At 41.0% G+C, this 22,171-nt stretch overlaps 1 protein-coding gene across 1 annotated transcript in view; it reads left to right on the forward strand.

Annotated features, from left to right (window-relative positions):
* Positions 1-16,210: 16,210 nt before the first annotated feature.
* The window catches only part of HAPLN1 (hyaluronan and proteoglycan link protein 1), a 28,000-nt gene continuing 22,039 nt past the window's right edge, over positions 16,211-22,171 (forward strand). Inside the window, exons 1-2 of the mRNA XM_054003556.1 lie at positions 16,211-16,310; positions 17,765-17,767. Coding sequence (XP_053859531.1) covers positions 16,211-16,310; positions 17,765-17,767 — 103 coding nt within the window. The remainder of the gene's footprint in view (positions 16,311-17,764; positions 17,768-22,171) is intronic.

Here is a 22,171-nt window from a genome sequence, read left to right on the forward strand (position 1 = left end):
TTTATATGCACGTTCCTGTGTCTGTGTCAGATCTAATTAGAGCAATAACCTGATTTCTTGGGGAAGAGATTTCTACTGTCTACAGCCTTTCCAGTGAGACTAGACCATTATAAAGCTCATTAATTATATTTATGCCTCTCAGATTATTTCGTTTTGATGCTAGGAAGCTGCTTTTTAAGAAGTATCCTTTCCTCAAGTTGACCAAAAGACAGGAATATTTTCTATTATTCCCTTCATGTACCAGCTAATGGAACCATATTTTCCAATCTTCTGTTGTCAGTGACATTTTCTTTGCTACTTTTTGCTGTATTAACAGCCGTGGCCCCTAAAATGAGCAGCTATTCTCCCCTTGGATATGCAGCTCCTGAGAGAATGTTGAGATAGCTGTTCCACATGAATAACCCACTTTAGGAACAGATTAACCATCACACAAGTCTGAAGGAGAGGTGGGCATGGAGGTTGCATCTGGGGTCTGCTCAAGCCCATCCTGTGAGGTTCCAGTCCCAGGGAACAGAAGGTTGATAGTTTATAAATAAGCATTCACTTTCTGCCCGGGACCCACAGTAGCTGCATGAGCAGTCGTTCTTTCTTCAGAGCAGATAATAATTTATATATTGATATACCATATATTGATGCTCCGGGAGTGAAGAAAAAACAGAGGGAAATTATTTTATTGCAGGTTTCGTGCTGGGTAATTTCCCTCTTTGTCACCAGTACACATCTCTAGAGAGAGGAAGAGCAAACTCCTGAGCAGTGGTTATTCTAACCAGCTTTCACTGTCAGTCAGAAATGCATCTTGTTTTATCCATGTAATTAACCAGAGCTGGGATGGCCACCCACACATGTGTAATATACAGACAAACACGTTTTCTACAATGAGCATTCATTCTGCTAATTAGTAGTCTACAATTAGTAGACCGCTAATTAGTAGCCTGACAGGTATTATTATTGCTATTGTTGTTATTATTATCATTATTATTATATTTTAGTATGTTAGTATGCTATTGTATATTATTATGTATTAATATATTCTATTTATTCTATTCTATTTATATTAATTATATTATTATATATATAATATATAATATATAATATATATTATATAATATATAATATATAATATATAATAATATAATTATATATTATATATTAATTATATATTATATTATATTATATTATATTATATTATATTATATTATATTATATTATATTAATTATATTCTATTATATTAATTCTATTCCATTATATTAATTATATAATAATATTTATTAATGTTAAATATAATAATATAATGTAATCAATATAAGTGCATAAATAAATATAATAATGAAATAATTTCCCCCAGTTTTTCACTCTTGAAGCATCCACATATGCTATTATCTGCTCTGAAGAAAGAATGACTACTGATTCAACTGCTACCAATTATGCTCTTGGAGGTTTTTTTTTTTTTTTTTCCACCCCTCTACATCAGGACTAACCTGTCAGCATCTCCCTACCTATCTGCCTAAATCAACAAACCCTCTCCAGTGTAGATTAAACTTAATTAGGGATTAGCACAGCCCTCAGGCTGGGAGGTGGAGCTGTGCTGGGCTTGGTTCATGGGGGCCTGCCCGGGATAGGTTTGGGCATTTGGGGCTCTTTTTTTCTTTTTTTTAACCCCTGCTATTTGACTCTTTAAAAACCCTGGCAAAGCAGCCTGGAGATCAGCATTCAGGAGTGCAAAGCCTGACATTTGGATGTAAGGGAATCTGTGCCTTTGGCCCCTGAGGAAGGAATGAAGCTGAGCTGACCCCACAAGATTTAAGCTCCCGGTAAGTGAGAGCTCCCAGAACAGGGTGCCATGCCCCCGCGTGCACTTTTTGTAGCTCGGGGAAATTCGTATGTGTCACTGAGATGAAAGCTGGCCTAAGCAGGAGTTCAGCGCCTCAGTTAATTTATTTGATGATTTATGGTCCTGGTAGGGAATCACAACCCTAATTTCTATAAAGCAATGAGGGAACTGTAAGCTTTGATGAGGCACGGATCCCTCATGGTCCGACAAACACCTGAGGTTGGTGATGCTGCACGGGCCGTGGAGGGAAATGGCAAGTTTCCCACAGAGCATCTGGGAAAGAAATGAGCAGAAATACCAGATTTTCAGGGAAATCCTCAGCAGATCCTCCTGCTCTCCCCCCTCTCCTTCGGGTCTACAACCCCTGCCATTAGCACACCAAAGGGGAAACCAATCCTTTTCCCAAAAGCAGCACTTTGGGGCAGGGATTCTCCTGTCAGGCAGCTTTGGAGATGCATTGTTTCTACTGATTTTGGGTTCTTCACCCCAGGCCACAGTTTTAACAGCCCTGCTTGCAGTGAGTGGAGCTTCTAATGGAAATTTTCTCGTTGTATCTGTTGCACTAGGACACGAAATAAACATTTAGGTTAGATGTAAAAGAGGGCATAGAGAAAGTTTTATTTCTGACTTCGTAATATATAGAATTCTAAGAGTGACAGTGGATTGGAGGACGAAATTGTTACTTCTCCAACCACACTGGTCAAACTGATAGTCTATTAATTTCTTTTTCTCACAAAGAAGAATGTAAAATAATCATTACTTACATGATAGTGTGCGAGAAACTGTAGTGGAAATATGTAAATATCAGAAGGTACACAGAACTTTTAGAAGAATTTTTAAACTTTTAAAAGAACAGGGTGACACTGTCTGGGGCAGGTATTTGGTGTAAAAGCTCAGTGAAGCTTTGGTAACTGAAAAAAATTAAAAAAAAAAAATAAAAATAGAGAATGGCTATAATGCGTCGAGGCAAAAAGTCATCCTTGGCTTGTGTCCAGTGGTCACCTGTAATTGTTTAAGGATCAAATATCTATTCCAAAAAAAAAAAACAGGTAGGAGGAGTGCCAACCTTCTGTCCTGTGTATCTTTGTGAGAGATCCCTGTCTGTGGTAGGGGATGTCACCCTCCAGAGTGTGACAATCCCTCAGGGATGGGGATGTGGATTGGAGGGTGTTTAAAAGTCCTGGCAGGTGCTTTTGGAGAGCCAGGAATAATGTCTGCGAAGCTGAAAAACAGCCTGCATAGTCCTGAGGACATGAGAGCCCAGAGTTTATTCTGGATGACTGTAGAACTGCTGATCCATGTAATTAACTAAGTTTGGAGGAACTTGCAAAAAAAAAAAAAAAAAAAAGTAAGTGAATCCCATCCATTTGCCATTAATTTAATCTTTGAAACACAACTCATTTTCAGCCTACTAACGTGGGTATTCTTGTTGACTAAGCAAGCAGATAGCCTCGTCTGCCTTAAACCAAATCAATAAAATTTCCTTGTTAATTGAGTTTCCCAGCTCAGAGATTGTCAAGAAAAGCTGCTGTTGGGTTAATGTTTTGGTTTGGCTTGCTTTGGGGATTTTTTTTTTTTTTTTTTTTTTTTTTTTTTTCACACTGAAATCTGCACAGGTTTACTTTATCTTCAGGACTGACCACAAGCCAGCAGATGTTGCTGGCAGACAAAAATAATTCTCAAGCCATTTACCAATTACATCAATGTTTTTTTAAAATGTCTTCTGCTTCATGTCACAGCTCTACAAATTAAACCCCGTCCTTGGACTTTGGTTCTCTCAAACTCTGTGTAGGCTGAGCACAATTCTCTCCCGTGTGTGGATTTCCATGCATTATTTCCCCAAATATATGTCAATTTTCTCTTCAGAATGGGTCTCCTAGGCACAGACTCTTCAGTCATGCCTTCCTACGTCTGAATGCATCTGAACCTAAAATATGATGGACTTTTGTAACTGTACAAGGTGCACTGAACTGCCTGCTCTGCAAGCCTTTATGCTTACACAGCTTCGGGGGGTTTTTCTTTGCCATGATATGTTCTGCATCACGATTTCATCAAGCAGTTGCAAAAATTAATCCTTTGCTTTGCATTTTCTCCCATTTGCTCGGACCATTGTGGTTTTCCCGTTATGAGGATGTCAGGGTGGTTTGTTCAGGGGAGATCCTGCTTTTTTGGGGGTTTTTTTGGTTTTGGGTTTTTTTGGTTTTTCGTTGTTGTTGTTGTTGTTGTTGTTGTTTTGTTGGTTTTTTTGTTGTGTTTTTGGTTTTTGTTTTGTTGTTTTGTTGTTGTTGTGGGTTTGTTGGGTTTTTTTTTTTTGGTTTTTGGGTTTTTTTTTGTTCATGTTACACCTTTGATTTACAAGCATGCGCTGAAATTATCTTTATTTTCACAACCCAATACCCTGAGCCACTCCTAGTGGTCCAGAGTGGAAACGGAACTGCCGTTTTCCCTTCTCCCTGCCACACCTCTGGGTGGAAAACTCACATTTTGCTCACCACCACTGCAGCAGGCAGGCAGAAGCCTCCTGCATGACCGAGCATTTCAGCAGCCAAGCCATTTAAGCCAGCCACAAGTGCCTCCATTTCATTTGCAGATGTTTAATGATCCTTATCAGGGGGAAGAGAGCTGCTGCTTAAAGCAACTTAGGAAATTACAGGAGTCAGGCAGCGTGAGAGAAGCCCAGTGATGAGGAAGGTGCTTTGCTGGCAGTGCTGAGAGTAACTGGGAGCAGGTTTGTAGCTCCGTGTGGATCAATAGGAAGCTCCATCTGAATGGGTTGGATTCTGTCATTAAGAGCATCAGACAGGAGAGCTTGGACCTGCCATGAGGGGGGAGGAAAAGAATTCTGCTGAATTAGGAATCGACTGACCTGCTTACATTGAGGTTTTTGCCAAAAATCAGGTATACGAGGACAAAAAAAAAAAGGGATCCCCTATGTCATAACCTGGTCCTATCCACATTCCCCTTCATCTGAGGCAGTTTCTCATAGAGCAAGCAAATTGTGACTTAAAACTAGCTGTGTTCCTTTCCTCCACCCTAAAATGTCTTCATGAAGGCTGTGAAGGTTTTCTCCAGCTTAAAATGATATCATTTCCAGCTTACACTTATTTATGGCCCTACTACTTCTGTTCCCAAGCCTTAGCTGAAATGTTCTTTAGCTTCTCTGGCGTTTTCTCTCTGATATATTTACAGAGAGCAATTATATCCTTACTGAGGTGTGTTTTGCCAGACTAACCAAGACGGGCTCTTTTGGCCTCTTTTTATAAACGGGTTTCCCTTTCCTCTGATTGCAGCCACAATCCCTTGCCTTGTCCTGTTTTAAGCCACCCCCTCCCCATCCCAGGGACCAGGAGCTTGGGCAGCCTTGCCTTGAAGGTGCTGCCAGTGGCTGGGAGAGGGAGGAGAGGTTGCCAAGGTGCTGGTGAAAGCCAGTGGCCACTCCAGCTCTCTGATGCTCCCCGTTGCCAAAATTCCTGTCCTCCTTTTCAGCACCTGTGGAGGCCAGGCAGCCAGCCACCCACTAATTCTGGTGCCACGTTGCTGATTCCCTTCCTTGGACTCCTCTGGTGATGCTCTGAGGCAAAGTTCTGAGGTTTAGCACAGCTAAATCACCTATATATATATTTTTTTTTTTTTATTTTTTTTTTTAATTCTTTGCCTCCTTAAGCCCAGTCTCTTCCTTCTTTATCCCAAATGATAATTCCTGATGTTGAGTCACAGCCAATGTTCTGATGCTTTCCTCTTCAAGTCCTTATCTAGGCACTTTTCTAGACACCTTTTCACCTCATCAGAACTCTCCTGGTGTGATCTACCTCTAGTGAAGCTTTTCTCCACTGCTGGCACTTTTACTGTTCACGTGTCACGAACAATGTATCTGTTTATTTATTATTAAATTCCCTCACAGAGGTATTTCTGCAGCACTGTCAGTTTGCAGCATCAGTTTTCAAATCACTGTCCTTTCCTCTTGAGCCCAGTAAATCCTTTCCCTATTTCTTTCTAGTGCTGCCGTTCACTTATTTAGCTCAAAGTGCAGAACTGCAGTTTTTCTTGTCAGTATCTGCATCTGCAGATGTAGAGAGTCTGGACCTGTAGAAAAAATATTAATTTCTGTCATCTTTCTCACATCTGACTGACCAAGGATGACTGTGTAAATCTCCGTTACCACCATTGCTGTAAACCAGTAAAGAACTTTTTTTTTTTTCCCCTTTTAAATAAATGAGTCATGCATTTTATTTTTGGACCCGAAACAAAAAAGTGGTTTTGAGACCATACTTTGAATTTAGTGTGTTCTTGCTATTGTTGATTCTTTTGTAAACCAACTGAAAAAAAAAAAAAAAAAAAAAAGAGAAAAGGTTTATGCATAATACTGAGGTGACACTGTTTACTTTAAAAGCTTGAAAGGCTTGTCTTTATCTGGAAATATTTTCTTACAAACATCCACAATCTTACAATTGTTTATTATTTGTTTTCAATTGAATTTAGTTAACAAGACTTTAACTAAACAATCATGTGACTCATGTGTTTTTCCAGTGTTGCAATGAAAAGATACTTAAGAAAAGCAGGGAAGGGGGGGAAATGGTCAAAGTGGACATCTGAATGTTCTCCTTTGTGTAAACACATGGACAGCTATCACAGAGGGTCCCAGCATGTGGAAATGTGTGGTGTTTTCCAGTGGTGGGCTCGTGGAAAAACTCCAAATCTGTTCTAGGCCCTGATAAAGTCTCATTGCAGCGGTGTCGCAGCTCCTTCTAACTCTAAAAATATTAATTTCCACAATTTTTTGAGCAGAAAAAAAAAAAAAAAATCCATTGTGGCGCCACCAAAAGGGAGTTTAGGAAAGAAAATTAATCCTCCCCACCCCTTCCACCTTTCCCCCCGTGAAGGGTTGAACTCGTGTCCCCCCCAAAGCCTGAACCCATGGCCTGACCCCGAGACCTGCCCCGAATGTAAAGCAACTGATCTCAGTGGAAAGTATGTTTTGCCATCGATTGCAGATTAATTCAATTATGGAAATTGCTGGAAGAGTTGTGCTTTCACAAGTGATCCCCATATGGCTTTGATCTGTCTGCGCTTCCTCACCACCAAACACCCGAGGAAAACTCGAGTGTATTTTGCAGTGAGGAGCAGATGTTTGATGAAAAAAAAAAAAAAAAAAAAAAAAAAAACAGCACTGCTGTAAAATAAAAGTGTTTACCTTCTCAGAAGCAGTGACTCGACTGGGGCTGGCACTGGCAACGTGGAGCTTCAGTTTGAAAATGTGCAGGGCGTTGTACCATTGGTATTATTTCTTCATGAAAGTGAGTGGCTTCTTAAAGTCATTCCCAATGACACTGAGAGTGCAGACAGTGCAGTTCTCAGGCCACAGAAAAAATAGGAAGAGGGAGGACAGGACTGAGTTCTCAGGGCTGGCTGGACAAGGAGTCCTGTTTTATGCTTTGCACCAAGACCCATGACAAAAAATGTTATACAGCCAGTAATTCCTTACAGCAGGCTGGCAGCAGCCCCTGCTCAGGAAGTCTGGCAGTGCATCTGTTCTCTCACAGAGTGGTATCCTTGAAGGATGTGAAGGCACTGTTAATGTTTTTAATTTCAAAATTTTTTTATGTTGCTTGTACAGCCGGCTTGGCTGGGCAAAAAGGAATGGGGACTCCACCGCATTAAATGTGGGTCAGAAAGGAGATGCTGCACCTCCCCTGGAGGGAACAGAGAGCACCTAGGCCATTTCCAGATCTCAGATTATTATCACTGCAAGGAGAGTTCCCTAACATTCCTATGAATTTTACAATACTTCCTAAAAAAAAAAAAAAAAAAAAAGTGTAGGAGTAGATTTGAAGTGATGATCAGATCACTTGGTTTGAGACAAGTTTGGAAACCAGCTGCCTGCAGTGACACAGAGTTCATGCAGAGAGTATCAGTAGGTGGCTTACCTGTCTGCTTTTGAATTAATCAATTAATCAATGTTTCCAGAAAATAAACTTTTCTCTGTCCTTTTAGCGGGGAGTGGGGCTTGTTGGTGTTTGAGGCTCGTTTTCTTTTCCACGTGCAATAACAGTTCTTCCACCAAGGATTTGCACGTATTTGGTGGGAACTGGAGAAGGTTTTAGATTGTGCAGATTCATCTTCTAGGTCTGGCTCAAAGCCCCATCATAATTTCAGTGGCTGGGAGGTCTCTGGGGGGAGACATGACATGGGTTGTGGGAGGGATGAGCAACCACTCACCACAGAAAACTGTGAAATGGGACTACAGTTTAGGAAAAAAATACATTTCTTGTCATCCTGGGTGTTGTGCCTGGCAGAATCTAGAGGGTGGTGCTGCTGTGGCACCCAGTTACCTGAAAATTGATAGTGGGAACTAACCCTAGAGCCTCCCTACTCAGATATGCCAGTCTCACCCTAATTAATTAAATTTCAAATTGTCCACTAGCCTGAATGGGCTTTGAGTGAATTATTTGCCTTTTCACTGCACACAAAAACCTCAAAAAAATTCTGCCTGACCAATTAGGAAAGGTGGGTGGACTGGACTAGTCATTCAATTGAAAGCATGAAATCTGGCACAACTAGTTTAGGTAGAGAAAGGCAGTTCAAGCTCCCAAAGACAGCAATCATAAAGACAACAGTTAATAATATAATCATATGGTAAAGAAGTTAAAAGAAAAGTTTGTTAAGAAACTGCCTAATGTTATTTGATAGATGAGATTTTTTTTTTTTTTTTTTTTTTTTTTTTTTTTTTTTTTTTTTTTTTTTTATTGTCTAAGGAAGACAGGCACCCAGCTCATGTTCACCTTTGTCAGGGGGATAGAGCACTAGAAAATTAAGACATTTATGATCCTGTAGAAATCCAAGCATGCAGGAAAGAACAGGCAGAACCAGAAACACCCAAAATCCTGGCTGGAATTCCCAAGGCCTTGCAGAAGTTCTGCTGGGCAGTGAGAAATATTCCTCCCACCAAGAAATCACCTTGAAGAAAAAGTGTGGGTAATTGCACAGGGCCTGGGGAGCAGAAAAGCCCTGAGGAAAAGCCAGTCTTGTAAATATGACCAAAAGGCAAAGAAATTGAGGGGGAGAGATCAAGTTTTCTACCGACTCCCACTGACCTCCATGCTTGTGTGCTCAAGAAAAGCTTTTTGCTGAAGAAGGTGTCAGAATGCAAACACAACCTGTCTGGAAAGATAGCTCTCCATTTTCTGAAGACCACTGATAAGTGGAGATTGAAGTAAAAGCTTTCTGTAAGTGAAGGGACTGCAAAAAAAAAAAAAAAAAAAAGTCCAGTTTATAACATTAAAAGCAAATTTGCCTTTCTGCGTCATCAAAGAACATCCCACCGCCATACTGAAAGCAAAAAAAAAAAAAAATCCAAATTCCTGAACTAAAAACATGTTTATTCAGAGCATAATTAAAATGAAATTTAAAAAAACCCAAACCAAACCAAATCAAATTAAAAAAAAACCAGCCAACCAACCAAAAAAAAAAAAAAAAAAAAAATTAAAAAAAAAAAATTTTAAAAAACCACAGAAAAACTCCAAGAAAACTCAAGAAATGAAACAAATGGAGGCACTGAGTGAACAGCATTCCTTCCAGGGTAGATCTTAAAGAACAGTTTAGGGATAAAGTTGCTTTATCCCTGATTGCATTTAAAACCCAGAGTACCAAATTTTTCTAGACCACATGACCTTGGCTCTACCCTACAAGTAATGACAGAATTGCTTTTACCCTGTGTTTCTGGAATAAATTCTGGAATCATTTCCATATCTGGTGCAAGGCAGGCACTTCAAAGGCCATTTTCTTCCTCTCCGCAAGCAATTTATCAGCATTCCTCCTGGAAAATTATTGGGCTGCAGGGGATTCCAGACGTGTCTGGGGTGTCGTGCTGCTTTTGCACTGAGCTGTTCTGCCCAGGGCTGGAGAGTCACGATCACAACCTGTTCTCCAGACAGCAACTGTCTGCCACCTTAGATGGCCCCAGATCTCACACAGCCTCACAAATTGCCTTAAATACTGAAGTACCAAGGAGGGAGGAGGCCTTGGAATGTGACCTTTACGTCATGCTTATAGACAATGTAAACATTGTCATTCCTATGCCACCAATTGTTCTTTCATTTTTTTTTTTTTTTTTACCACAGGCGCCAGCAAATTTTATTTTGCAAGGAAAATTTAGCTTGGGGATCAGTCTGCTGAGTCTGTCCTGCCTTGATTCCGTCACCCTGGGGAACATTTTCAAGGAGAAAAATTCTCCTTTTTTCAAGGAGAAAAAGTTGTCGTAGCAAAATGAGTGAAAAGCAGAATCCAGAGTAGGCACTGCAAGGGCAGTCATGGCAAGAAGTGGATTTTCATCAGATTTGGGGAACTGAGATTTTGAGTCTGAGGCTGGAAATGAATGCTTTGCTTTTTTCTTTAGAGAATGGGGGCTTTCTGGAGGAGATGAAGGTTATTTAAAAAACAAAAATGAACAGGCAAAAGTCATCCTAGGTCAGTCAAACACACACTTCCCTTCCACTGACCACGCTGAGCAGGTACAAATCAACTGTGACAACAGTCTGGGCTTCTGAGTGGGATGTAAACATTTTGCACACAGACAAAATGTGGCAGGCACATTCTTCTCTCTCTCAGGATTTTTTCATAGAGGAGCACAGAGAGAAGAAAGAGAAAACAATTTCTATTTCTGCTCCTTGTTTTTGCCACGTGGAATGCGTTTGGAGAATTGTTTACCTGGGGTGATCGCTTGGTTGGATTCTGGTGAGGATTGTTTGGGCCTGGTGGCCAACCCAACCCAATCCAACCCAACCCAACCCAATCCAATCCAATCCAATCCAACCCAATCCAATCCAATCCAATCCAATCCAATCCAACCCAATCCAACCCAATCCAACCCAACCCAATCCAATCCAATCCAACCCAACCCAATCCAACCCAACCCAACCCAATCCAATCCAATCCAACCCAATCCAACCCAACCCAATCCAATCCAATCCAACCCAATCCAACCCAACCCAATCCAATCCAATCCAATCCAATCCAATCCAATCCAACCCAATCCAACCCAACCCAATCCAATCCAATCCAATCCAATCCAACCCAACCCAATCCAACCCAGTCCAATCCAACCCAATCCAACCCAACCCAATCCAATCCAATCCAACCCAATCCAACCCAACCCAATCCAATCCAATCCAATCCAATCCAATCCAATCCAATCCAACCCAATCCAACCCAACCCAATCCAACCCAATCCAACCCAATCCAACCCAACCCAATCCAACCCAGTCCAATCCAATCCAACCCAATCCAACCCAATCCAATCCAACCCAATCCAACCCAACCCAATCCAATCCAACCCAATCCAATCCAATCCAATCCAACCCAATCCAATCCAATCCAATCCAACCCAGTCCAATCCAATCCAATCCAATCCAATCCAATCCAATCCAATCCAACCCACCTTTGGCTGCACTCTCAGAGAGGGTCACGAGTTGTGAGTGAATTAGATATGGTAGTTAGAACAAGTAGGTTTGTACCTTTAATATCTCCTTTAAGTAGTATATTAATGTATTATAGCACAGTTATAATAAAGAAATCATTCAGCCTTCTGAGCTGGAGTCACACATCAGCATTTCTTCCCACCAGGTTCACCTGCATTCACAATAGCTCAGGTGCCCACAGTCTGGAGCTGAATTCCATTCTCAGTTTGACTCAGCTGCCAAAGGCCAGGGGTTTACACATAAGATTTGATCTTTAGCAGCCTTGGGACTGAGCAGAAATCAGTTTAATCGGCTGGATTGAAGTGTTCTGCTCCAAGTTACCAGTTTTAAGAAAAGCTGCTGAAGGGAGTGTGTGAGTACTGCCTGGACTGGTCTTATTATTCTATTACCCACCAGAAGTGCCTAAAGGTGAGAGGCCCTCCATTACTGCTGCTGGCACCATCTCCCTGAAAAGACACATATTTTGTTCCGTTAATAGATATTTTTCTCTATTTTAACGCCAGCTCCACAGAGAGGAGCCTGTAAAGGCTTATATTATACACTAGGTTTGTGCATGGGTGTGAATAGTTCACAGATTTGGGGGTTATTTCAGCCCCAGATCATCAAGACTGATTTTATTGATTCTGTTCCCTGCTTTAGGTGCCACTCCTTCCTTTACTTGCTGAGCTTCAGTGTACTAAATTTGGAATACTCCACAGAAAGGCAGAAAGTTTTACTAGGAAGCCTCCTGTTTCTTCCCAAGGAGTTTGGGTTTCTCCTGTGCCACTTTCAGTTCAGCCTTCCACAGGTCTTGCAAACTCAGGGAAACAAACATTTGATGCAAGAAATCATCACCTCCTCACATAAGACAAAAATTAACTCCTGTGAACAAAGATCTTTCCACTTTAAAGGCTGTTAACTACTGCCAGAGAGAGAATATTGAGGTAGGTGGCCCTTGTCCTCACACAAGGGATGTTTGCCTGTTATGCAAATAGACAGCAGTTGCAAAAGTAAATATGTTATTCTGTTCAAAACAGACATTGGTAGGTAATGCTGGTTTTCAGTGCTCTGCCCTTCAGAGAGATGCTTGTCACTTACGCAGCCAAATTGCTTGAAAGCATTCTGTAAACTCTCAGAATGTTATGTTAAAATACAAAAAAATTGGTGCTTAACAGCCTGTTGGATATGCCAGTAGTAGATTAATTAAGGGTATGTAAGTATTAAAGAATGGTGATTAATGTCAGAACTTCAAAATGTATCTGAGAATGAGCAGTTCTTGAGAATTTAAACACTGAGTGTACAGTGACCTTGAGCACTTCCCTGAGCCTTGAGGTTCTCCCTTTAAAACTGCTTCCCAGCTTCTCTGTGTGCCTGCCCGGGGAGATAGCAGATTCATAACCTGCAGAAATTGAAAACAGTGTGAATTTCTTGAGTATGACTAATCTTTACCATTCCTTACAAAAAAAAAAAAAAAAAAAAAAAAAAAAAAAAAAAAAAAAAAAAATCACCTAGTCCCAGCCAAGATTTTGTTAATTCTAATATGAAAACATCCACACCTATCGTGTCTCCCCTGAGGTCCTCCCAGGGACTGCTGCAGAAATGGAGTCTGACTTCTATTGCTGTGGCTAGAGGCTGAGGATGCGAATTCCTCTGGCTAATTGCTTTTTGGATAACCTACAAACCACCAGGGGTCAGATTCTTGGCCTGGCAACGTTGCCTTGGCTCCGTGCCCCACCGCTCCCATCGCGGGGAATCCCAGGAGGAGAGTGGTACCAGGTCGTTCCTCACAATCCCTGCCTTTTAACAAATCTAAAATGCCACCCTCTTGGGTAAATTCCCCTCTCAAAAAAAAAAAAAAAAAAAAAAAAAAAAACCAAACCAAAAAAACAAACCTGTGATGGTCTGTAGCCACAAGGGCTGCCACGTCTGTGACACGTGGGATTGTTCAGCTGGACGCTGAGGAAAAGGAAAAACAGGACTCTCGCCCTGCCCGTGTGATGCTATCACATAAACGCTCTAAAATCAGATCAGACCTGCCTGGAGGTACAGGTGAGCATCCCCAAAAGGTGTATCCCTCATCCTGAAATTATTTGCCCTGGAAATCATCACCAGATGGTGCTGCACGGAGGAGTTTCCCCCGTCAGTGCAGGGAAGGAAAGGGAGGCACGTGTGGAGCTCTCCATCCGTGTAACCAGAGGGTGAACCTTCCTCACTCCTCAGCAGAGCCTGTGCACGCAGTGCTTGGGATAGATGGGGTTGCTGTCCCCAAGAAAGGCACCTGTGACTGTTTCCTTGTCACAGAAAAAGGGGCAGATTTGTGGCTAAAAGTTCCAGCGAGCTGCTAAGGCTGATCTGCAGAGCCCCTGTGGGCTTTTCCTCACTCACAGAGCCCAGAGGTTTTGCCTCCAAGCTGCAGGCGGAGGTGGGATCACTCCCAGAGACCTTGCCTTCCCAACCAAAGCTCTTTCGTTAAGCGGGCTGTGTCTAAATCAATAAAAATCATTAATGAAAAACAACTGTCAGAAGTTAGCCAGCAGCCCAAATGGAAAAAAAAAAAAAACAAAAAAAACACCAACCCCCCCCCAAAAAAAAAGAAAAAAAAAAACCAAAACAAAAAAAAAAAAAAAACAAAAACAAAAAAAAAAAAAAAAAAAAAAAAAAAAAAAAAAAAAAAAAAAAAAAAAAAACACCCCAGACCCCAAACCCACAGGATTTTGCACTCTGAGAGGGAACACACGGTGTGGGGCTTGTGAGGGACAGGGCAGGGTGGTGTCACACTAGTGTGCCCTGCTGTCCCAGGCAGCCAGGCCAGCAGTGACAGCGTGCAGGAGTGATGCCTTGGAGAGGCTGCCTGGAACAGAGGCCAGACAAGACTGGGAGAATTAAAGTGGGTGTTTATTAAAGGCCTTCACAAGGTGCATCTTGGGCAGTCAGAAGCCTCCCAGAGGCTGCACCCAAGGTGGACAATGCTCACGAGTTTTTCCCACAATTGTAAGTTTGGTCCATTTGCATTTCAGGAGTTAATCCTCCAATTCCAGCTCCAGGTGATGAAGTCATTCACCCCCAGTTTGCTCCCTCCCAATTCACTCTTGTTTATACTTTTGGGGCCTGAGGCTGTCGGGTGTCCCTGAGTTTCAGGCCCAGAGGAATTGTTCTGTCTGTCCAAAACATGAAGACAGCAACTGACACTGTGTGTGGAGCTTAGAGTTATACCCCAAAGCAGTGCAGGGTTTGAAAAACATGAAAGCTTAAAACTTAAGGCATCAGAAGGAGCACCCAGCTGCCCTGGAGTGACCCTCCCTGAGCCCAGGCTCGGACTGATGTGCTCTAGAGGGAGCCACATCTGTCCTTGCTGTCCCAGATGGAGGTCACCATCCTCCCAGGCTTTCCAGGAAAGAGGGAGTGGCCGAGGCTTGAGTTACTGAGCGTGGACCACCTGGGAAAGAGAGTGCAGCCAGCACTTGTCCTACCTCTAGGCACTCCACAGGAAGGATTAAGGGATGCTGAATTGGTTTTGAGCTCCCACCCAAGCTGGCTGTGAAGAAATGGAAGGGCAGGCAAGTAAAGCGTGCATGTTCTGATATGGAAAAATGGCAATAGCATTTCTGCATTTCAGTCTGCAGCGGAGGTTGGTTCAGGTTACAGCGTTTAGATCTGGACTTGAAGCACTTCAGGGTTTGTGTCTGCCTGGGGGTCGGGAGCTGCTTTCAAAACTCACACCTAGAGACCCTGGTTTTGACTGAGTACTCTGCGAGTTTTATCTGTTTCTAGCTTTGATAGAGGAAAAAAAAAAAAAGGAGGAAAGAATTACCTCTGCACATTTGAGAAAAAAAATAATAATGACACCACTATTTGATGATGGTGGGGTGGGGGGAAATCCTACTCTCTTTGGAGGCAAAGTTGGGAAATAGCTACCTTTCATTTCAAGGAATCAGATTCCTAAAAACTACAGCCATAAAACACAAACAGCAGCCCAAACCCTCCACATAAAACCTCCTGTATTTTATGCCTCCTTTTCTATTTCAGGTCCTCATTTGCCTAATTACTTCTCAGAGGCTGGCAGAGATTTTCCCTGCAGCGCTGAGCTCTGCTGACTGCAGAGACCCTACCTGGCACACTCAGTCAGTGCGTCAGCATTCTAGGTGGAAATGAATGAAAAATCAATCAGGGCAACTGCAGTGGTAGCATATTCAACTCTAACCTACTTTGTGCATGGTTTCAAACATTTCATTGTGTGTTCAGGTGTTGTTTTTTAGGTTTTTTTTAATGGTAAGTGGATCTGAAGTAAAATTTATCTTCCTTAGTCAGCCTAATAAATGTTTTGTCATCTTTACTGCTTAGCTCGAGCACATTTGCCACCCTGACTGCTAAGTTAAGCTGCAGACTTGATTGAAACGCCAAAACCTACAAGAAGATTGTTTTAATCTTGAAAACCTATCACCAGCAGATTGCATCATGGAGTGGATGTAGATACAGTGACAGAGCTTTCATTGTTTTAATTGTATTTGCAGACCAGGTCTAGAGTAGGTCTGGAAAAATCAAAAGTACACCAGAACCTCTTTTGAAGGTACTGCTTATGTGTGGTCTTGCAAGGAGTTTGGCTTAGCAGTATTTGTCTGTGCACTTTTTTTTTTTTTTTTTTTTTAATCTTGTTGCATTCCTGCATGGGCAGAGTTAAATATGGACTGCCAGTTTCACTTAGCTGAAGTCCACAATAAAATGGTCCAATATTCATGCCTAGAAAAATTAGCAGCTGTTGTAACGTCTGCCAGCTGAGTGGGTTCGATGCATTAAAAAAAAGAACCCTCGTAAGATCACTGCTCTCACAAACTGTGCAGTGCAACACTGTAAAAGGTTTCCAAAAAATTCACAATCCTCTTCGTATGTGATGCCCTTACAGTGAAGAAGATTCTTTTGGCTGTAAAGATGAAGGCTCTACTTTTTCTGGCGCTGATCTCTGCCTGTGGGGCTGAACCTCACCCTGGCAACTCAAGTCTGGAGCATGAAAGAATTGTTCACATTCAAGGTAAGGAAATAAGTGAGAAAATACCAATATCTTCATGCTGCTGAGGGAAACAGAATAATGTGCTTAATGATCCTTAATTTACTTTTTTTTTTTTTTTTAATGCTGTCACACTGTTTTTTAAATACTTGTGTTGCTAGTGACCAAATGTTTTCTTTTCTGGTTCTGTTGCATTATTATTTCCCCTAAGGAAAGTCAAAAAAAGAAAGTTGCACTGTTTAACAGCAGTTAGTCACAACCTTGCAAAGGTTAGTGAGTAAAGTACAGCATGATTTAAGACAAAGAGAAAAAGCATGCATCCTAAAGTAATAAACAACTGCAGTGGGTTGAAATACTTCAGTTTATTGTAGAATAGATTTGATTTTAAGAGGTCTGCTGCACACAGTTCTCCACAGCACAGATATTTATTGGTGTGGTTCATTTAAAAAGGCTCAGCACATCAGATAACTGGGCAAACTAAACCAATAAAAAAGAAAATGTAACTTACCCTGAAAGAAATGTGCCTTTCCTGATACCTTTAATTCACACTAAATATTATCCTGGCCTCCTGCAGAATCCTGTTTGGTTCTTGTTTGAGTCCCAGAGATTATAGCTGTGGCAAGATTTGAGCCTGCAGCACAATGCAGCTGTTTTTTTTTTTTTTTTCAGTCCCAGCTTCAGTCGTTGAGGGTTATCCTGCATAAGAAGAATCAGGGGGTTTATGCAGTGAGGACAGGCAGAATGAGCAGGGATTTTCCTGCTTTCACCCCTACCTTCCTTGAGCCTGGCTGAAATTAATTTTGCGAAATTAAGAAATGCAGGATCACTGCCCCTCCTCTCTCTGTCTCCCTCTCACTCCATCTCTCTCTCTCTCTTTTTAAAGTTTGATTTGTTTCTTTCAGCAGCCAGAAAATTGTGCTGTTTGTGTAAATATGAATTACCAAGCTAGAGCAGGGTACCAGGAAGGGCTGGACGTTCAGGAGTTCACGGGAAAGTCACAGAAGTTAAAGGCACCCTGTACCTATTAAAACAGGGATTGTCAAGGTCAGGCAAGGAGTAAGAGACAGCTGCTCTCCCTCTGAGGAGACTCAGGATGAAGGTCAAATGAAGGTGTTATGTCGAAATTAAGATCTGTCGCTGCTCTGAGATGATGAGCACTTGTATCCCAGGGCAAATTTCAAATCAGACATCGATGTCTAATAAACATACGTTTTGCCTTTCCTTGTACAATGCAGCTTCTTGTATCTGAGCTTGACTGGTTTTTTTGGAAAATGAAATTAGTGCGATAGTCAGCACTTCAGTGTAAATCAGGAGTCATGCATGTCAATTGTTACTAACCCAAACAGTTCAAAGCCAACAGAAGTTTCAAGGTGAGCCCTTCTCCCTCCCCGTGAAAACTCACCTGTACCTCCAGAGTTTATTCCTTGAAGGAGAGCTGGATGAAGATTTAAATTTGAGCTCCACCACAAGTCCTCCAGCTGGTTCAGGCTCTGAAATGCACAGGCAGACCCCAAATCAAAGAGACTGAAACTGCTGGGGCATTTCTGCTTCTGATTTTTGCCATTCCTCTCTGCTTTGTGGAATCCCACCAGGGCTGGGATCCCTCCCTCCCAGTGCTGCAAGGAAAAAAAAAAAAATATAAGGATTATAAAAAAATCTACACCTGGAGATGGGATGGAGATTAGGGAACACTGTAGAAGATGTTCAGGTGGCTTTTTTAATCACATTAACAAATCCAGCATCCCTCTCCACGGCTGAAATCCAGGAGATGTGTAGCTAAACTCTGCCAGGGCTGCATGCCTGGGAATGCCTCGGAATTACAAAAGGTGTGAAAGGGATTTCCTGAGGCAGAGAAGGAAACTGTGTTATAGTCCTCATTCTTTACATCACATAATGTCCTGTAGGCTGAGTTTTATTTGTTAAAAAAGCTGGGTTTCAGGTCTTCTTACTGCAAAAGGGTTCTGCACCCTTACTTTTCTGATATGGAAAACACCTTCCTAATCCTCCACATTTATTTTATGGTCTAATCCTTCTCATGCTGCTGTTCTTTGGCTTCCAATAATAATATTTTGTCTTCTTTGAGGTTTAAAACATCAGTAAGATAACACCATACCTCCACAGCTACCATTTGAGTGTGCTTCTTCAAATTCTTCTCTAAATGTATCACCTCCTGATTACTGTCCTAATTGGATATTGTAACCTGTTAATGTCAGGAATTCATCTTTACACTGGTTCTCATCTGAATTCTCATCTGAATTCTTGCTCCTTGAGTGCATCCAGCCAGGATTTTACTCCAGATAAAATCCTCGTTTGGCCTCAGTATTTCTGTTTTCCAGTTTCCATGCTTTGTTCTTCAGACCCTGGATGAAATTTGCCGTTCCCAGCTGTGCTGCAGTGCTGATCAATAGTCTGTGGTGATAGACAGTATTTAGCAGTCAGTCTCCCTCACTGCCACTTGAAATTAACAACTACAAGCTCTATATCAATAATTCCACATAACAGACCTCAAAAAGCTGGGTTTTGCATTCAGCATTATATATTATCAGAATTTTTCTGCCCTTCTTTCTTCGCGTGTTTTAAATACCCACTCTCCTCCTTTCAGTGCTGCTTAATAAGCCATGTGAAAGTTGTATTTATCCAAAAGTCACAATTACTTTATATGGTAAAATTAGTGGAAATATTACAGAAATTGTACTGAAGGCAGTTCACTGGCCTTTTTAATATATTTTTTCCATATCATTAAATTCCCCAAGCTCTAAGCAAATGATACATCACATTCCTCAGCCTTACACATTTGTTTTTTGTTACATACCTGATATCAGATTACTTTGACTTTCTTTGTCAAATATCTGTTTAATCTTATCCCTCTTTCTAGTACTGACTCTATTCCTGCTGTTCAACAATCTTCCCTCAGAATTTGTCCTAAAGTCCTGTTTGCTGCTGAGGTCAGACTGATTAACTGGCTAATGGTTGAATTACTTTCTTTACATGTATTTGTTATTTTGCTGCTGTCCAGAAACACCTGGTGCTGTCCTGAAGTGACAGGTGAGGCTACAGCTGTGCCAGTAGGTCTGGATACCCAAATTTTCTGCCCCTCCATCAGTGTAAAATCTCCTGACACCCCGCTCAAACTCAATATTTGTCAACCAGAACAAACAGTATTTAATAAATTGCAATTGCTCTGCAATTGCACTTTGCTTTCATGGACACAGAGCTCTGCCTGTCAAATGTCCACTCTCTGGAAAAGAGAGTTTTCTTTATTTTTGCTGAACGCTTTCCCAGTCTCTAAAACTGCAGTAGACAAAGTTCTACATCTATGTTCTCTTTTAAATATTTCGGTTTTTATCTAGAAATGATTTGCTAGATTTCTCTAGAAATGGTTTCATCAGCAGCTCTGCTCCTGCTGACAGCGTCAGTTCTAGCTCCTGGTTCTCTCCTTGTTGGTTAATACAGTTAATTTGGACTTGAACAAAATTTCCCATCTGCAAGACAGTTTTACCTCCCTGCTTTTCACAGTGTCTTCAGCTTATTTCCTCTGTCCCAATTGCTTTCTTTATATTTCTTTTTCTCCTTTGGTTTTATTCCAGTATCGATGCACAAAATTTATAAATTTATGAAATTTATATGTAAAGCTGCATTTTAAGTCTTCTGTGGCTTTGTTTTCTTTGCTGAAGCCTGTGGTGGATTTCATGGTTTTGGTTTTATCCAGGCTGCTTGACCCTATCCCCTTCCTTGTGTAGTTTGTCATTCCAGTCTCACTTTTGGGGATTAAAAAAAAAATAAATAAAAACCCCAGAAACCCCACACCTCAGAAAAACCCCGTGTGCCTCAGGGAGACACCAGTTTCACTCTGCAGAAAAAGCCACAACCATAAACAGAATGTAATCACCAGAAATAATCTGGTGAGTGTAAAAATGGGGCTGAAGTATCCCCAGCATTGCTCCCAGCACAGCAATGTAATTAATTAGAGACTCAGATTTTTCTCCCAAATACCTGCAAAGTCTCTCTGACTTCTGAGAGAGGGTGACTCCTTTCAGTGCTCACTTTGTCCATCTCTCTGATCTGCTCATGGTGCTTCCTGCTGACCAATTATGCAAAAAAAAAAAAAAAAGAAAAGAAAAAACAGAGCTCCCCTCGGAGATAAGGGCACTCCCCTGGGTGTAGCTGCTCTGAAAAAATACTCAGAGTTGACTAAGCCACCACAGTAATTCCTGAATTAATTACCTAAGGGGAGCCAGAGCCTTTAACATGATTCCAGTTTGTTCAGGTTGTAGAAGCACAAGAAAAGGCAGCGATGGGAACACGAAGTTTGGTTGGTGGAGGATCAGATTTAACATTTTAGCTTTCCTCTGAATGTAAGAAATTAATACTCATATTAATGTTCATTCATTTTGCTATGTTTGAGGTGAAAACATGCACCCCTTTGCCTACCAAGATCTCTGCACAGATTTATTTATGCATACCTAAAAAATATTTCAGCATGGAATGAACAGAAAAATTTTTAATGCTGGCCAGTTGGAGCAAACAAACAAACAAACAAACAAACCCACAAAAAACCCTAAGCACACACAAATGAGTTAAATCAATTAACCAATAATGAAAGCAGAGGAAATCTTTGACCAACTTATTCTCTCCGTATAATGAGTTTTATTTACAGTCCACTTTTTTTCCTCCAAATCAAGTCAGCACCAACAGAGAGTAAGAATCTGAACAGAGTTTCTGGACCAGCCAAAAACATGATAAAAGATAAATTGATGAAAAAACATGACAAAAGATAAATGCACTGCTCATCTGACCTCTGGCACTAATTTTATCTGCTCAAGATAATCTTGGTTACCTTCATGCTTTTCCACTTTACTTTTGACTTCTTTCCTTCTTTCCACCTTTCTGCATTTTTCCATTTCCCATTACACTGACAATTCTTTCCATTCTCTTGCCTGTGTGTTTTCTGCTTTATGACTGGATTTTTTTTTTCCTTGACCTTTTGTTTTGCCATTCAGGGCAATTTTGATGATGACATGATGTGTTTTTCTGTCTTGTTGCAGCTAAGCTTTTTGGTGTTTTTTTTTTTGATTTCCACAAAACCTGCTTCCCTCCTCAGATCATGGCCTGTTGCAACAGCAGGGGATAAAAAAGTCAGCAGAGAACAGAAATTCCACACAAAAAAAAAAACCAAAAAAATCCCCCCCCCCCAAAAAAAACAAAAACAAAAACAAAACCAAAAACAAAATTGCAACCTTAACTGATGGGTGCCAAGATATTTGGGTTATTAAAAAAAAAAAAAAAAAAAAAAAAACAAAACAAAACAAAACAAAACAAAAAAAAATACTTATTAAAAAAACACAAGGGTTCACGTGGAACATGAATTTAAATCATTAATTTGCCATTTCTGGTGGTTACATCAGTGGAATTCCATATTAATAAATAGCATTTAGGGGTGATAAAGGGACTGGAAGGGCTCCATGCAGTTTCTGTGTAATATTTTGGTTTTGTCAAACAGCCCTCATGCCACCCATGAAGATTTACTTCTGTGAGGAAGGAGTGCAGAGACTTTGCCTTGATTTCTGTTCTGTTCTGCGACACCTGATCTCCATGAAATTTATCTACACCCAAGCAAAACACACTTAGAGGTTGTTTAAGGCAATAATTTAGAAGAGATGAAGTTTGTTAGTTCCCTGATGGTTTTATGTGCTCTTAGGTCTCCTAGAAACCCAAACCTGAGTTAATATATCCTCTTTAACAGCTCCCCCCCAACGTGTTACTCAAGTTGAGGAGATGGAATCAGCTGAAAAATGTTTTATCTCAGCCCCGTAATGTCTTTTTTACAAAGACAGATTTCTTCTCTGCCATATATAAACCAGGCATTTTTAGCTGTACTATTATTT

This window comes from Vidua macroura, chromosome Z (assembly GCF_024509145.1).
Source record: "Vidua macroura isolate BioBank_ID:100142 chromosome Z, ASM2450914v1, whole genome shotgun sequence".
NCBI lineage: Eukaryota > Metazoa > Chordata > Aves > Passeriformes > Viduidae > Vidua > Vidua macroura.